The following is an 18,539-nucleotide window of genomic DNA, read 5'->3' as shown; positions in this document are numbered from 1 at the left end:
GAGAAAACATTCAGCCTTTGGTTTTGTGGGATTGGCTTATTTCGCCTAGCATGATATTCTCCAACACCAACCATTTACTGGCAAATGCCATAATTTCACTCTTCTTTAAAGCTGAGTAATATTCCATTGAGTATATATACCACATTTTCTTTATCCATTCATCTATTGAGGGACAGCTAGGTTGGTTCTATAGTCTACCTATTGTGAATTGAGCTGCTATACACATTGATGTGGCTGTGTCACCATAGTATGCTGATTTTAAGTCCTTTTGGTATAAACCAAGGAGTGTATTATGCACATTTAACAAGCTTAGTCATCTAGTGTTCAAGTCCACAGCAAATCAAAGGCAGCAAGTTAAAAGAGAGACACTAATTCAGGAAGGATATGGAGAGAGGTTAGAAGTTGAGAGTTGACAAGACTCATAAGAAAAATTTAGAAAGCATAATCATGAAATTCAAAAAGGACTGCAACCCATGCATCTGAGAAATGAAAGAACCATAAAATGTTAGCATTGGAAACTAACTTTACTAGTATCTAGTTATTGTCACACACAAGGAATCTGGTAAACAAGGAATGCAATTTTCCCGGGGTACAGGGCATGGTAGTCACTAGACAGGTTCAGATCAGGATGCATCCTGTGTGACATATGTTCTAGAAGACAGGAAATAAATTACATACTTCAGAAAAAGTTCTATACAAAATAGTAAACAGTATAACAATGTCTGTCCAAGTTTTTCTCTAAAATACAAGCCAGTCCTGAATTATACCCATACTTGGAATTTTATTGGCATTTCATGCAAAAAAGTCCCAACTAAGGCTGGGCACAGTGACACATGCCTGTAATGCTAGTGGTTCAGGAGGCTAAGACAGGAGGATCACAAGTTCAAAGCCAGCCTCAGCAAAACCTAGATGCTAAGCAACTCAGTGAGACCCTGTCTCTAAATAAAATACAAAATAGGGCTGGGGATATGGCTCAGTGGTTGTCTCTTGAGTTTAATCCCTGGTGGTCCTACCCCACACCCAAAAAAGAAAAGTCTCAACCAAGTCATTCTCTCCCTCAAACACTGTTTTTCTTCTTTTTATTGATACTATTATCTACCCAGCCTCATAAAAAGCCCAAGATCCATCCTAGCTTTCTTTCAGCTCCAACATTCAATGATTAACAATTTTTCTAAGTTTAAGGGGAAAATATGGAAAGGTGAGTGGAAAATAATGGAACCTTTTACCTCCACTAATAATGACCCCTGCCAGTATGACTCATACATAAAATTTAGCCAGGTCAAGGTTAACAATCCATCTCAGGAATGTTGTCTTAGTCCCAACTACGCAGGCCTAAAACTTCAATCTAACCAACCCCACCCACTTTCCCTCCTAAACAGTTTGAACAGAAACTGTAGAACTTAAAAAAGAGTCTGAGTTACAAGAAACACTTGGATCATCCAGTGGTCTCCTTATTTATATAAGGAAAGATAAGCTCAAAAAGAAGACACCTGCCGGGCACTGAGAATGAGACCAGACAATCTGCTTCCCAGACCTCATACAGTCATTGGTCTATATTATGTGAGCTAACCCAGAAGAAGGACTTCAGCACAGACTTGGACACCACTCTGTCCCATCATCTTAAAAAATCACCCTATAATTGCTAGAGTGAGACCTATAATTAAGTAGAGAGCCATTTAAATAACCATTTTGTGGTATTTTTTCTGAACCATGATTTTAAAAGAAGGAAAAACTTTATTTTCTAAGACAGTCTATATTACCAAAAATTAAACCTTTTTCAAGTGAATTCTCATCTCTGGTCAGACAACCATCTAGAGCTGACCTTTCAACAAAGTCACAAAGCTCACAGGATAAACCACCAGCAGGATTTGTTGCTGATCCCTTTTTCCACTCCTCTCTGAGACTATTAAGAATAGGGAGAAACAAATGCCTACCTATGTTCTAACTGCTACATACAGTAATCAATTTTAGCCACCATGTCTCTCATTTCTTGAGTTGCTCTTTGATAAATATGAAATTGTTATGCCCTCTCTACAATCCAACCTCTTGAATCTCTGATGTGCCTTTAAAGAAGGAACAATATCAATCCCCATCCTCTTTGACGTTTCCTCCTTTCCCTGCTGAACCTGGGACTGATGTATACATTTTCAAATTACTATTCCCTTCCTGTTTGACTCATCTCATACCTCAAACATATACTGAGAATCACACTATCCTAATTTGCTGCAGGCCAAGACCCATTATAAACTAGAAAGTAAATGTACAGTTAGCTGGCTTAAAGATAAATTTTAGCAATATATGGGTTTTTGTTGTTGTTATTGGCTTTGTTTTGGTTCCAGAGATGAAACCCAGAGGCACTTAACCACTGATCAACACTCCCAGCTCTTTTTGTATTTTATTTAGAGACAGGGTCTCACTGAGTTGCTTAGGGTCTTGCTAAATTGCTGAGGCTGGCCTCAAACTCAAAATCCTACTGCCTCAGCCTCCCGAGCCGCTGGGGTTATAGGTGAGTGCCACTGCACCCAGCTTGAGTTTTTGATATGTGATGTACTCTCTATCTTTACAGTACAGCATTTAAATAGTTCTAGAGTTCGTTTTTATAGTTAAGATACTTATCTCTTATACCTTTACTCTTGAGATAGCACTAGATCCCAGAATTTAATTTAATCAATAAAGAGATTTATATGACTTTCTAGAAGATGTTCTACTTTACTTTGAATTTGTTATTTTTTTTTTTAAAAATTTTTATTAGTTACTGATGAACCTTTATTCATTTATTTGTTTATATATGGTGCTGAGAATCGAACCCAGTGCTTCACACATACCAGGCAAGCACTCTTCTACTGAGCCACAACCCCAGCTTCATGAATTTGTTATTTCTTGACTTTACTAAAACTCTAGATTCAATAGTTCTTGTCACTATAATAAGCTATGTGACTTTCTCAAACATAGAACTGTTATATTATTGAAATAGGGATGAGGAAGGTCTATATATCTAGAATCTATCTGATCTCTTCTGCTGGCCCAGTGAATTTGAACTAGTATTGATTTATTGTAATACTTATTCAGCTAATTTATTCTCTATAGTACCCATTTTAAGAATCCTGAATCAGATACAAAAACATCTAAGGTCTACACTCTGCACCCAAAGAATGAATTATCCAACACTAGAAAATAGATTCAAATGAAATAGATAAATATCAAAAAAAAAAAAAAACTTTGAGATTATGGGCTTAAAATAATCAACCCTGTTGGCAAGAAAACTGGATCCAAAAGCGGTTGTAATGAATACTGTAAGCATGTAAGATAGGTGGTTGGGGAAAGTAAGGATAGCCCAGGCACTGAGAACAACATGAGTAAAGCACTGGAAAAAAACAAACACCATTCAATAGAGATGAGGAAGACACAGGCCATATCATATATCATCAAACTTCCTATCATATACACAGCTTCTTCCTAACTCCAGCTCCACTAGGCTATACACAGAGCAAAACAAATACTTCTCAACAAAAACAAAATTCACACACTCGAATATTAAGAATTACCATTCACAGATTGCTAACCATCTATATGCCTGACACTATGCTGTTTTTTGCATATATCATTTCATCTAATTCTTACTACAATCCATATTTTTGCATTTTATAAGTAAGAAGAGTAAATCTTACTAAGCTGCCCAACATCACAGGGACAGGTCCAGGATTCAAGTCAAGGGCTGCCTACCCCCATGGCCCACACTTTTAAACCACTACACACAGAGCTAACCTTGAAAGTCTTCTAAGGAGAATGTCAGCAATTCTTCTAGTGCAGGTGGAGGAGAGGAAAGTGCACTGGATATCAAGTTTTTCCCAGATCATTACTGTGTTACATCTTCTGGTCAAACCAGGATTTTTTCAGTCAAAAGACCCAATGAAATTTATTTCTTCCAATGCAAGCTCCTGCAAACCCCCGTCTACATACACACAAACACACATGTATATACACACCAAACACACATGTATACACAAACACACAATTTCCAGAATTCTAAAAGAGAAGAAGACAAAGGCCTGAGGAACAGGATCAGGCTACTTCCCAGGGAAACCTAAACAAGTCTAACAAATCCAGAAGAAACAGTATTTCCTGAACTGAGCAGATTCACTGACTTGGGAAAATGATGAGTCCAGGTATAAACAGGAGTCCTATCACCTCTGTAGATGCTGCTCAGGACCCAGTCCTCCAGAGAGGGCCCAACCAACAATACCTGAGTCCCATTCCTTCTTCCTGTCTCCATAATAAGTTGCCATTTTTTTTCTCAAATTCATGCTCAATACCAAAAGGAAAATAATCTATCCTTCACCCTAAAGGTCCCAGTACAATAGCCGTAAATATCCTTCAAGGCAAGAACCAAATAAATTACATGGCATTAGACTGCTTTCTCCAGGATTCAAGTCCCAGATGAAAGGCATTGTTATTTAAGATCATTACAATTTCAAATGATAATTTGGCATTGAGGCTATGCTTAGCCTTCTATTATAATAATATAGGGATGCCATAAATTCTTTGGTCCAAAAATTTCTAGCTTTAACTGGCTCTGCCATCCACTGTCTGCCAAGGTTAACTCAGAGCCGGAGAAGAAAAGTGATCAGCTTAAGCTGATCCAACCAGAGGAGATGTTATCTGAAACTAAGTTTTTACTTTTCAACTTTGTTACAATTTCTGGAACTTGCCCTCTACTAAGATGGAAATTTTACTCCAAAGGACTCTACTTTTGTAACAATTATCTGTAATGTAACAGAAAAACTGAGATTGTTTACAAAGCATACAAAATAGATTAAGTAATCATAATACAGATAATATACTAATAACAAAAAGAGAAACACAAAATACTGTAGTCAGTATTATCTTACCCACTAATATTCATTACTCCTGAATGATTCAAATTTACATAGGATGAAAGGCTCTTTTGGTTTGGACATAAATACAGAGCATCTGATTTGTTCATGTAGGCAATTTTATTCCTCAAAAAAGCCCAAAAATATTGCAGTACTTACTTCAACTTCACTAAAAGAAGACTAAACATCTGAACATATATGTCCCTAAAAATAGGTGATTTTGCCCCTCAGGTGACATTTAGCAATATCTGAAGACATTTTTTCATCATCATAACAGGGTAGGTGTGTATAACTTGTCATCTAGTGAGTAGAGGTGAACAACACTATAAACATTTTATAGTGCACATGACACCCCCCTATAACAAAGAATTATTCAGTCCAAAATGTCAATAGTGCCAGGTGTAACAACACAATGTGTTGACCAATGTAGGGAGTTGAGGTGACTCAGAAGAGACCTAACAGGCTGTGCAACTCGAGGCAATTGAATTTCTTTTTAAATTCATATTTGCAGAATCAATAAATAAAAAATCTTTCTTAATCCATCATAACTAATAATCGTCTTATGATTTTCTACATAAAATAGCAATTCATAGAAATAAACCAGTAAACCAAAATAAGGTAGCATGGCAGGTCTTAGTAGGCCCTGGTTGGGGACAGTTGTAATAATACTCTACCACTGACTGAGCATGGATTTTTAACTTTAAAAAATTCTCCCCATATTCCCACATCAGTTGTTTTTGTTGTTGTTCTGTGGTACTGGAGATCGAAGCTAGGGCCCTGTGCATGCTAGGCAAGGACTCTACATACATCTCCGGTCCCATATTCCTACATCAGAATACTATGTTGTTTTTTGGTTTTTGTTTTCTTTTAAGGTCTATTTATTTCTTTATTAGACATTGATGGACCTTTATTTTGTTCATTTATTTATATGTGGTGCTGAGTATCGAACCCAGTGCCTCACACATGCCAGGCTCTACAACTGAGCCCCAGCCCCAGCCCAAGAATACTATGGTGAAATGTGTGCATTCCCCCAGAATTCATATGTTGAATTCTGATCACCACAGGGTGATGATATTAGAAAGTGAAGTCTCTGGGAGGTAATTAGGTCTTGAGGGAAAGGGCTTCCTAAAAGAGATTAATGTCCTTAGAAAAGAGGCCCCAGAAAGTTGTCTTGCCCTTTCCTCCTAGTGAAGACACATTGAGAAGTGGGGCAATCTACATACAACCCAGAAAAGGGCCCTCACCAAAACCTAACCATGCTGGCGCTCTGATGTTGGACTTCCCAGTCTCCAAAACTATAGAAATTAAATATTCTGTTGGTTATAAACTACTCAGTTTATGGTGTTTTGTTATAGCAGTACAAATGGACTGAGACAATGAGCAACCCCAAAAGGTTGTGGAGCATTTCATGCCTTTAAAGGCTCATAGGGAGATTCAGTTGAGAAGGATGCCAGAATAGAATTCTCAACACATGCTCAAAGTAAATACATTTTAAAAAAATGACCTGCATGGTTTAGAGCATTGCCTTACTAATGGTCAACACAACTTATATGAGTAGTGCTAAAGACCTCGTGTCATATAAGGAAACCAATGATAGCAGTGCAGAATCTTTAGACACAGAAGATTAAATTTCTTAAGCCCATACTTTTCTCAAGTATAATATTTCAACTATAATGCACAAATCGATAACAACTAATGTGTTAACTTTTTCTTCTAACTAGAAAAATGTTTGCTAGACTGTCACAAAAAAATGATGTACATTGATTTGGACTACTCAATTTCAATGTATATTCACAAGTATTCTGTGCATCTTAATCTTGCACTAAAGACAGTTTAGCAATAAATAATTTTTAAGTAATACCACATAATTTTTTTTAAATTTTTTTTAAAGAGAGAGTGAGAGAGGAGAGAGAGAGAGAGAGAGAGAGAGAGAGAGAGAGAGAGAGAATTTTTAATATTTATTTTTTAGTTCTCGGCGGACACAACATCTTTGTTGGTATGTGGTGCTGAGGATCGAACCCGGGCCGCACACATGCCAGGCGAGCACGCTACCGCTTGAGCCACATCACCAGCCCTTAAATTTTTTTATTTTATTTATTCTAATTAGTTATATATGACAGCAGAATGCAATTCAATTCATATTACACAAATAGCACAATTTTTCATGTCTCTGGTTGAACACAAATAGAGTCATGCCACTCGTGTCTTTATACATGTACTTAGGGTAATGATGTCTGCCTTGTTCTACCATCTTTCCTAACCCCATCCTCCCTCAGTCCCCTCCCTCCCCTTTGCCCTATCTAAAGTTTGTCTATTCCTCCCATGCTCCCCCCATCCCCATTATGATCAGCATCTTTATATCAGAGAAGACATTCAGCATTTGGTTTTAGGGGATTGGCTTACTTCACTTAGCATTATATTCTCCAACTCCATCCATTTATCTGCAAATGCCATGTTTTTATTCTCTCTTAATGTTGGGTAATATTTCATTGTGTATATATGCCACATTTTTTTAATCTAATCATCTATTGAAGGGCATCTAAGTTGGATAGTTATTGTGAATTGTGCTGCTATAAACATTGATGTGGCCATGTCCCTGTAGTATGCTATTTTTAAGTCCTTTGGGTATAAACCAAGGAGTGGGATAGCTGGGTCAAATGGTGGTTCTAGTCCCAGTTTTCTTTAAAAAAAAAAAAAAAAACTTCACATAATGATCACAACCAACCAACCTTTTGAGAAAAAAATGGAATAAAATCTGTAACAATTAGGCAGTGGAATATATTTTCAAACAAGGTCTCACCAAGTTGTTCAGGCTGGCCTTAAACTTGAGATCCTCCAGTGTCAGCCTCCCTCCAGCCTCAGCTTCCTGTGTAGCTGGGATTACAGGTGTGTGCCACACTTAGGTGAAAAGTGTTATTAAAGGGCAAGAGTGTTATGAGAGAGGTCAAGGGTATAGTTCAATGGTAGATTCCTTGCCTAAAACACATAAGGCCCTGGGTTCAAGCCCCAGTACTCCCCACCAAAAAAAGTGTCATGAGAAAAGATGTTTGTACAAGGAAAGGTTTTTAGGAAGAATCTGCTCTTGCAGCTAGGGGCCCTGGGTTCAAGTTCTTCCACTTACTGTGCTCAATATGGCTTTAGGGAAGTCATTTAACCTCTCTCAGCCACTGCTTCCTCACGTGTACAATAATAACTATCCTTCTTATCTCTTCAGGGATGTTGTGATCACAAAATAAGAGGATGTAGGTATAATGTTATTATGTATAAGAGCCAGCAAGGCTTACTGAATATTATGTATGTTCTCAATTACGTCTGAGATGCTATGGCAAAGAGAGGAGTAATGGAAGTAAGACTTGGCTCCTGCCCTCCCAGTTGAATGATATGATCAACATGCACAAAACAAGTGAACTCCACATAATAATGTCTATTATAATGCTGGGTGTATGGTATAATCTCTAAATTCTGGAGGGGTTGAGTGGAAGGAAACCAATAAGGACTGAAATATTATAAAAGATTTGTTTGGGTATTTTCTGTGCCCTCCTTCTAAGAACCTTGCTTTACACCTTGCTCAGTCTATTTGCATATATTCTAGTCTTCTCTGCTAAAGTGAGAAGAAGTACTTTCAGTTGTTTGTTTTGTTTTGTCTTGTTTTGAGGAACAAAGAATGGGTATAAACCATTGCTCTAATTGAGTGCTCTCCAAACAAGGTATCCAAAACAAACCACTGCAGTACAGAAAGGAAATGTAAAGGTTCTATTTATTTTTATCTTCATCTTATGAAAAAGATTTCCAGAGTAAAAAGACAACCCTCAGAATGAAAGAAGATATTTGCCAAGCATATATCTGAAAAGGGACTAATATGCAGAATTCCTAAAACTCAACAAAAAATAAACCTGATTAAAAAACAGATAAAGGACATAAATAAACATTATTCCAAAGAAGATATACAAATGGCTAGTAAACATGTAAAAAGATGTTCAACATCACAAATCATTACAAAACAACAAACCAAAACTACAATTAGATACTACTTCAGACCCTTTAGGACTGTTACTATCACAAACAGAAAATAATAAGTGTTGGTGAGAACGGGGAGTACCTGGAACCCTTGTGCATGGCGGTGGACATTTAAAATTGATAAAACTGTGTAAAACGATATGGCAGTTCCTCAAAAAATTAATGTTCCAGCAAGTCTACTTCAAAAATATTGAATGCAGAGTCTTGAAGAAATATTTGCATACCAATGTTCACAGCATCATTCACAAAGGTGCAAGCAACCGTGTCTATCAACAAATGAATGGATAAGCAAAATGTAGGGTGTGTGTGTGTGTGTGTGAGACACACACACACACACACACACACACACACACACACTGGATTATTGAAGTTAAAAAGGAAAAAATGCCGGGCACAGTGGTGCACACCTGTAATCCCAGTGGCTTGAGAGGCTGAGGCAGGAGGATTGCAAGTTTAAAGCCAGCCTCAGCAACTGAGAGGCACTAAGCAACTCAGTGAGACCCTGTCTCTAAATAAAATACAAAATAGGGCTGGGGCTGGGGCTTGGGCTCAGTGGCCGAGTGCCCTTGAGTTCAATCCCCAATATAAAAAAAAAAAAAAAAAAGGACAAAAATTCTTACATGTGCTATAACATAGACAAACAGGAACCCTTGTGCATGTTAGTAGACATTTAAAATTGGACATTACGCTAAGTGAAATAAGCCAGTCACAAAAATACATTTATGATTCCACTAACATGTGGTATAATAGAAATAAAAATAAAGTAGTTAAAATCAAAGAATCAGAAAGTGGACAGTGGTTGCCAGAGAAGAGAGGAAGTGGGTAAAGGGAGTTATTGTTTAATGGGTACAGAATTTCCATTTTACAAGATGAAAATAGCTATGGAGATGTATGATGATGATGGTTGACCACTGTGAATGTATTTACTATCACTAAACTATGCACTTGAAAGTGGTATAATGCTAGATTTTCTTAAATATATTTTACCACAACAAAAAAAATGGGAAAAATAAGATTTTATCTTTAATTATGTAACATATGGGGCCGGGGATGTGGCTCAAGCGGTAGCGCGCTCACCTAGCATGCGTGCGGCCTGGGTTTGATCCTCAGCACCACATACAAACAAAAATGTTGTGCCGCCGAAAATTAAAAAATAAATATTAAAAAAAATTCTCTCTCTCCCTCTCTCTCACTCTCTCTTTAAAAAAAAAAATGTAACATATGGCCCAACACAAGTACTCCTTTTGAGTCTATAGCATCTCATATCAGAGGTTGATTCTGACAGCCTTTTAGCTCACTGTCAGATATTGAAGTTCACATGGGCTTGGTTAAGTGGATTTTCTAGTAACATTGTTTTAAATGAATTAACCCTCATAAAACAAACAAGAGGCTTAAAAAGATTCCTGTAATGAAATCTTGGATTAAAGATAATACAAGTATAAATGAACAAGAGAATGGCAAAGTTGTCATTTCTCTTTCTGGTATATTCATCATTACAATGTAAAAACAATTACTGTCTAAAAAGACGTAACAAGTTCACCAAAACCTTGTTAATAAGATCACTTAAAATATGGATTTGCATCCACTATCATTCATGATAAACTTCATTCTAAGGACACAGTGTGCCTTCAGATATTGGCTAAAGATAGTAGGACATGAATATAACTTATAAACAAGCTACATATATGAAAGGATAGCAAGCTTTTTAACAGTGCTACTCTAGAAATTTAGACATCTGCCCTAAACCCAAATGGCCCAACAGAACTTTTTTGATGACAAAATAGTCTTATCTGTCCTGGCCAAAACTGTAAGCACTACTACATGTGGCCATTAAGTAACTAAAACATGGCCAGTGTGTCTAAAGAATTAAATTGTTATTTTATTTAATTTTAGATTATTGAACTTTAAATAGCCAATGTAGCTTGTGGCTACTTTATTGAACATCACAGCCCTGGGCTACTAATAGATTATTACCTCTATCTCAAGGCATACAGCTGCCAGCAAACAGTGCACCTTCCTGCTTTTGTGTCTTTGGCCATGTTGTCCTCTCTGCCTAGAATGTTTTCACATTTGAAGATGTCCTCAATGCCACCTTTGTTTACCTTTCCCTGACTACATGCACCCCAAAAAATTACCTGCTCCCCTTGTTTGGTTGCCCTGGGCCTTTTACATCCTCCATTGTAGCATTTACAACTCTTTTCTCACATATCTCAAGTTCCATGATTGTGAATTCCTCAAAGTAGAACTGTCTTATTCATCTCCGCATGATGCCAGCACAGAGTCAGTGCTTTTCGGCAATATTTACTGGATAATGCAGTGAATAAAATGACAAACCTTGATCTCCCAATTCATAATGCACTGCTCTTCCAATACACGAAAATATGGGTCCAAAAACATAGACTGCAGGTGAGTCTTTGCTACCTCACAGCCTAGATGCTACTTCAATATATAATACCATTTCTATTTCTATTTCTTTGTCTCTGTCAGACATGGATGTCACAGTTACCTCTTAAGTAGGTTCTGAAGGCATCCCTCCAAGAGTGCAAGATGAAAGTGGATGGTGGTATTAGCCCCCTTTCTGAGAGGTTAACTTTCAAATATCGCAAGTTAAAATGATGGCTCGAATGCAGTAGTATTTGAGGAGATATTTGTTAATATTTATTAAGCCTTTATCAAGTACTCTTCATGCCATTTTATCTAATGACGAACAACTATATGCCTTCCCCCACACTGTCCCACTCAAAACCCATGTGTTCTCTCTTCATTATCTCTCATTAACTGAGCTTGACTTCATTAGAAAGACCAACAAAAAGGCTTTGACCATGGCAAATGCTTATTCTGGACTTCATTTCTGAATTTTGGATTTGGCTATATTTAGCGAAGCTATAATCGTCATCATACCCGAAGCCAGGAAGAAGACACCATTCTCAAACCACCCCCTGAAAATCTGCAGTTGCCTCTAAAAAACCAGACTTCCCAGCAGGCAAAGACATCTGAAGTGGGAGGGATCAAACTGATACTTGCGTCAAGAGAAGGCCTCAGGTGCTTATAACTAATCTCTGCCTGGCTCTCAAGGTTCTCCACAAACTAAATTCTTTCTTGTCTCGCCAACAGACCTTCTGTCTAGTCAAACATCCTCAGTCACCCTGCTCAGTCCTTTCCGTAACAGTGGTCATTTTATCACTCCCTACCTACACCATCTCCCCACACCTGCCTTCTTCTGCTTCAAGCTTCTTGCCTCTTAGGACACTTCTAGAACACCTCTTCCCCAGACATTAGCTGTTCCCTTTCCCCACAATTAGCACAGGACTGAGGCACAGTAGAGGAACAGCACATATTTGTAGAGATTTGATAGTTCTTCAAAAGGCCCAGGGCCACTGAAGAAAGTAAGCAGCAAACACATTCAAATGTACCTTCGAGAGCAAATGTAAAGGAATTTCATTCTACCACTTTATGTCCTTTCCTTGATTATGGAGGGAAACTTACACCAAATGTTAACATTAAACTAAGTCAGTATTCCCAAAGCTGATTTTGTTTCACCACTCTACACCTCTGCATATGCACTGCCTCTGGCTAGAAGTCCTTGGGTAACCCCGAGCTAGAACATCTGCTGGGTAATTTCCATTCTTGTTCAAAACTTCCATCATCTAGGGGCCCTCATCCCCAGACCCCTTCTCTTTATCATCTTAACATCTCTTAATATCTACCACATGCCAAGGCCCATGCTAAGTATAGGATGCTTATCTCAGGGTTATTTGCTACTTATTGGTCTACTCGTCCATGCCCCATCCAACCTATTTATTGTCTCTGAAATCTAACACAGTGCCTGCCACAAAGAAGCACAAATAAATGTTTACAAGATGTGTACATACACGCCTCATATCAATACTACCAATGTGTTTGAATTATATACCATATGTGAATTTTTTTTTCTTGGTGGTTCACACATTTTTAAGCCCCACTACATTATTCTATAGATAGGAGAAATTACTAGTTCTCTGATAGGGCATCTTAGTTATCATTAGCACTAGACCTAGTTTCTTTTGGTGTAGGCGAAAAAAACCCTTCTAAGAAGCCAGCTGTCCACCTTATTCAGAACTGATACAGCTCAGGGATGTTGTATCGGACACAGCAGGCATTCAACACTTCCTTGTTGTTAAAGCTTAGAAATAAGGACTCATACAGCTAAGGAAATAGACAAAAGCACCGATTCTCAGTCCTTCTTTAAGCACTGCTCTAATTCTCCCATTGAGCTCATTCTGGAAGCTTAAACCAAACCTTCCCTTGATATCACATGCCCATTAACTCAGACATGACTTAGCATCTCATAGGAGCATCCTCACTAAGAAAGTTAGAAAGTTATCCACCCCAGCACCCTGCCTGGAGATACCCATAGCTAACTCAAGACTTAAAGCCTTCACTTCCCCCTACCCACAGCTGTGTCCCCTCTGGAATACTTAGTGAATCAGAAGAGCAAGGTTAATGCAACTGACAGAGAGACAGCAACCCTAGCAACCCAGAATTCTCCTGTCTTACCTAGCATCTGTTTCTTAGGGTTCTTTCAATTCCTCATTATGAAGCACAGACCAATACCCACATTAGGGAAAAAGAAATACTCAATGGGATATGGTGGCAATCAAATCTCTTTGAAGCCTTCCCCACACCAAACTCCCTAAACTGCCTGATCACTGCCCTGAGCATATAGTATATAACTCTCATTGTCCTTAAACAATTCTGGCTGGGACTGGTAAATAGGTGAGCACCTACAGACTCAGAGAAGAGGGACCAAGGAAGGACTGTGACTACCCAACATTTATCTGTTGATCCTTTAATGAGCTAATGAGACCTCTGCAAAGAACATCTTGATCAGCCCACCCACAATGGGGAAAAAGCTTTGGATTGCAACAGCCAAAATAGCCCTCACACTGACATACATTCCCTTTAACTAAATATATATATTGATGGGAAACAGTGGCTATCATTTATTGACCACCTGAAAAATGTTAAATACTATATGTATATATACATACATCCTTATTTAATCCTCAAGACCATTCACAGAGCAGTGGTTCCCAAAAATCTTCCTAGGAACTTGTTAAAGCCCCACACCCACAGTCTCTGGAGTGAGGCCTACAAATCTGTAATTCTAACAAGCTCCCAGGTGATGACACTATTCCTGATAAGGGCTCCAAGCTTTAAGAACACTGCCATAGGGAAACAGATTCAAGACAGGTTTAGAATGTTTTGTCCAAGTTCCACAGCTGGTAAAGAACTGATCCAGAACTTGAACCTAGACCTGTCCGACTCTACAGACAGTGCTAAAAACCATACTACTTACAGATGAGTGTATATCTTATCTTCCCAAATTCACTGGCAGCTCCATAAAGGCAGATTTCACATGTTAGACATCTCTCATCCCATTCAGAACTCAGAAGTGCCTTTGGTCTTGGTAGGCACTACATAAACACTTTGTATACTAACTCCCACATATCTACATATTTCTAAAGCCAAAAATTCAAACTCAATTACAGTCAAAGAACACTAAGAACAACACTGCCAGACCCAATTTTACATGACACTCTCTGCTACTGAGTCTTTGCCCATACTGCCACCACATTGGTTAATGCCTACTCATTCTTTGGTCACTTTCTCCAGGCAACAAACAGTTCTTGGCTCCCTAAAAATTGGGTTCCCCCAAAAAACAAATTGGCAGCCACTGCACCCTAAGCATACCTCCATGATAGCACTAATCACTCTATAATATCTGGCTATTTTCCATCTCCTACAGCAGTTTGTAAACTCTTATATCTGGTTTAATATCATGTCTCCAGAGCCTAGCATGATGCCAGGCACATTACGGGCATTCTATAATTGTTTGTTGAATGAATAAACAAACAAATGAATGCAGAGCTGCAAGCCTTAAGTTCTGCTTAAAAACATCATTAAGGTATGATGCACCATTCTCAGGGATGAATTCCAGGGCAGAGGACGGCAGCCTAGATAACGAAGACCAATTCTGCCTTTTTTTTCTTCTACATCTCTCTTCTCAGACTTGGAGAATGGGCATCACTTAGGGCAACACCATCCATGAGGCAACATCTAAGCTAAACAATATGTTCCTGGGCTATAAGGTTAGCAGGGAGGAAAGAACTCTCTCATTCCTCCTGATCTCTCCCTCACACACACTACTCTATTTCTTCACCCCTCTGCAGTCAAGGGCTTTGGCACAGGGATGAAATAGACATATCAGACTCAAGGGTACAGATCTGGCAGCGGGCACAGAAGCATCTCCCATCCTGCACCAAAGCCCACAAGGAAGGATCCAGAGGGACAGTGACTCAGGCCCCAAATTAAGTCCAGCTAAAGCAATACTGAGAATAAAAAAGAGCAATAATTTCACAAGGACATTAGGTGTCAGTATCTTTTTTTTTTTAATAGTGTTTTTCAAGTGCTGGTTTCAAACCTATCCCCAGAAACTGGGCCCTGTTGAATCCAGTGGTTATACAATCCGCAAAACAAACACAGATTCTCCCTCTTCCCAACCTACCCACCAGCCTATATGATATCATGACAGGCATTTCCTAGGTCCAGGTAGGGATCCTTGTTTTACCCTTAGCCTGTAAAAGGCTCCTTTTTAAAAAGACCTCTTAGCTTTCTCTCTTCCCTAACTAATAAGCTGTTCCCTACCACCATGTTGCAGTAATAGAGACCTCCCCCTTCCCCAACACCTCACAGTCTATAACATAACCTACAGCAGGTTGACCCCATCCAATTAGTTTGAATTGCTTCATGCCAAAGGAAATTGCTGCTTTTATTAAAAATAAAAGCACACTAAGCAGGCAATGAGCTGTGAAAACTATGAGTCTGGCATAATTATGAAGGTCGAGGTTAAGGTTATCAAAAGAGACAGGCAAAGATTTCCTGAAAGCCTGGGAGATAAAGATATATATCCACACATATACATAGATATAGATATACAAACGAACGCACACACAAGGCATTTCCACAGATCCAAAAAAACATCCTGGTCAATAGAGGGAAAACAAAATCAGGGCCACTCACAAGTTTTTCTTAATAAAAACAAGAGGAACAGGGGCCTCCAAGTCTGAATTCAAAATAGTCACATTCATTTCACATAATTTGTTACCTTAGCTATATCCTAGGGATCTGATTGGGTCGGGAAACAAGCCTAGTAAAATTCACCAAGAGCCTTGGCCCTTGGAAAAATACATTTCTATTCCCCCAAAGTACTGTCTTCCTTTCAAATATCTGCTTAAGGAAGTGGGAAAGTTGGGTTGAAGAAACCCCTCTCTCTTCTTTTAGATTCCCTCCACCTCCACCCTTCAGCATTGACATTTCAAGTTTCAGAAGATCACAAGCCCACCACCCCACATTAAATATGAAGCTTTACACTTTTGCACATATGATCTGCATATTTTGGTAAGGAAACCATGGTGGTTTTTCAACGCTTTTTTTCTTAAATAAAAAGCCAGTGAGGTAAACAATTTCGGCAACCCCTACCCCTTTAAGCTCTGTCACTTTCCAATCTGTTTTAAATCTCTCAAGGACAATGACTCACAGGGAAAGTGAAGGGGGAAGGGGAGGGTCAACTGGTCAAAACCCATTCATACATTCAACAACTAGAAACCAGAGTCTTGCCACATCAGCACAAGATTTTTAATTTACGGAGCACTGAGTTCCACCTTACCTTCGGCCAACACCTCGTCCACTGTGACCTGCTGTCGACCGATGCCAAAGACCCTCCCGATGTAGCCACTGCCCAGGCCCGAGGTGCTGCCCCCTCCTCCACTAGAGCCAGAGCCCAGGCCAGAGCCGCCCTGCTCTCGCCGGGAGTCGAAAAACTTCTTCATCTTGCAAATAGAAAGCAGGAAAGTAAAATACCGATGGTTTCTAGATTTTTTTTTTAAGAGATCTAAGGATTTCTTCTCGGATTTCAGCTCCGAGAGGAGCCACCCGAATCCGGCCGTGGGGGTGGGGGCTGAAGGAGGATGCCTATAGGAATATGCGTGTCAATCGCGCGGCGGGTCTCCTCCTCCTCCTCCTCCAAAGAGCGATTCGCGTAAGTTTAAACCTGTGATGACAGAGGAAGAGAGAGAAAAAATGAATCAGTAACACACTTAAAAATTCAACTGCTGAGTCCTAGGGGTAGCAAAAACCATCATCTAGGCTTCATGCATTTTCCTAGCGAGAAAAACCCTAGAGCTGAAACGCATCCCCAGTCCCAGAACCTCAGATCCCTGTGGCCCGGGGCTCCGAAAAAGAAGGGATTTCGGACCGCCCTGGGCAGCGCCGACCCTGCCCGGCACTGCCTCCCCCTCCTCCCCGAACCCCCCGCCGCCCTGAGAGGCAGCCGCCCGGGAGAGGCAGCATCCCCGCGGCACCCACTTGAGATGGCTCGGCGGCCGGCGCCCAGCTACCAGCCCCGCAACATTGTCACGGCCGCCGTGCCGGCCTGCGACGCTGAGAGGAGGCGGCGCTGCAGCCAGAGCCCCGGCCGCGTTCGGCGCCTGCCCGCCCGCCAGCTGATTCCCGGAGCGCTCGGCTGAGACTGACCCGCCGCCCCTCCCCCGCGCGCGCTCCCGCCCGGCTCCATCCACCCAACCAGGAAGTGAACCGCCGCCGGAAGTGCCTCTCGTGGCGGCGCGGCCCTGGCGGCCCGCGTCAACGGCCGCTCCTCGGTCGCGACAGACAAGAAGGAGTCGATGACGAGAAGAGAACCGGAGAAGAGGGTCTCAGTGCAGAAAGAGTCTTGAAAAAGAACGTTGCTATCGCCCTGCCGCAGGGCACCCTGGGAAAGATAGCTCAGCGTAGCCCGGCAGCTGGACTACAACTCCCAGGATGCGCCTGGGAGGAGCGGGCGTGGCGCAGACCGTGGCCTCCGCGGCCTTGAAGATGGTTAGTGGGGTGGTGCAGAAGTAGGGATTCGGTTATTTAAACACATCCGGTAAAGAAACTGCCAGGGGCTAGGTTTCCCGGCTACTGCTTGTTCCACTCTTCTGGAGCCATCTTACTTGCGGCCAGGCCTCCTGGCACAAGGGACTCTGGGGGTTGTGGTTTCCAAACAGATGGAGGCTGACACCTGAAGGACGCGGCTTAACCGCTTAGCCCCAAGCTGGCCCTGCGGGGCTTCCAGACGTCACCTGAGCAGAAGGTGGAGGAGAGAGGGCGATGGGAACATGGTGCTAGCAGTGGGTTCATGCCACATCGGAACTCCAGCCCTAAGAGAAAGCCGGTGCTCGCCCCCCCCTCGCCCCGCCCCGAGTTCGAAAGGTACTATTGCTCCCAGGTGATAGAGCCGGCTCAGCGGTCAGCTCCGAGGTAGGCGCTGAAAGAACGCCTGCCTGGTCAGCTCCTCCTCCGGAAATCTGCAGGCGAGATTCAAACCGACAGACTGCTCAAGGCTGGGTTCGGGGCACATCCTGGGGAAGAGCGCCCGTTGCTTCGACCTCAAAGTTTGCGGGGCTTATCAGCCCCCAGTGACCCTCAATTCTTCCACCTTTGCTGAGGCTATGGGTTTACCTGATCCTCACTAACCCCATCCCTAGCCAGACCTTCAAAATTCTTCCACTGATGCTTATTTTGCCCTGAAGTTGCCTGCTTGCCGAAGGCGGGGGTGGATTGTGTGAT

The 18,539-nt window shown here is 40.9% G+C and overlaps 1 protein-coding gene across 13 annotated transcripts in view; it reads right to left on the bottom strand.

Moving 5' to 3' along the window:
- The window catches only part of Aak1 (AP2 associated kinase 1), a 175,003-nt gene extending 157,323 nt beyond the window's left edge, over nt 1–17,680 (bottom strand). For 8 of the 13 annotated variants that reach the window (XM_078029066.1, XM_078029069.1, XM_078029071.1 and 5 more), the window contains exons 1-2: nt 17,298–17,482; nt 16,600–16,983 (exon numbers count right to left, since the gene is read on the bottom strand). In XM_078029066.1, coding sequence (XP_077885192.1) covers nt 16,600–16,762 — 163 coding nt within the window. In that variant the 5' untranslated portion in view covers nt 16,763–16,983; nt 17,298–17,482. Of the gene's footprint in view, nt 1–16,599; nt 16,984–17,297; nt 17,483–17,514 lie in introns of those variants that run through there. The other 5 variants (XM_078029076.1, XM_078029077.1, XM_078029067.1 and 2 more) reach the window with 4 other exon arrangements.
- Between the last annotated feature and the right edge of the window lie 859 nt (nt 17,681–18,539).

Source organism: Ictidomys tridecemlineatus, chromosome 12, assembly GCF_052094955.1.
Source record: "Ictidomys tridecemlineatus isolate mIctTri1 chromosome 12, mIctTri1.hap1, whole genome shotgun sequence".
Lineage (NCBI taxonomy): Eukaryota > Metazoa > Chordata > Mammalia > Rodentia > Sciuridae > Ictidomys > Ictidomys tridecemlineatus.
This window is presented reverse-complemented; position numbering and strand designations above follow the sequence as displayed.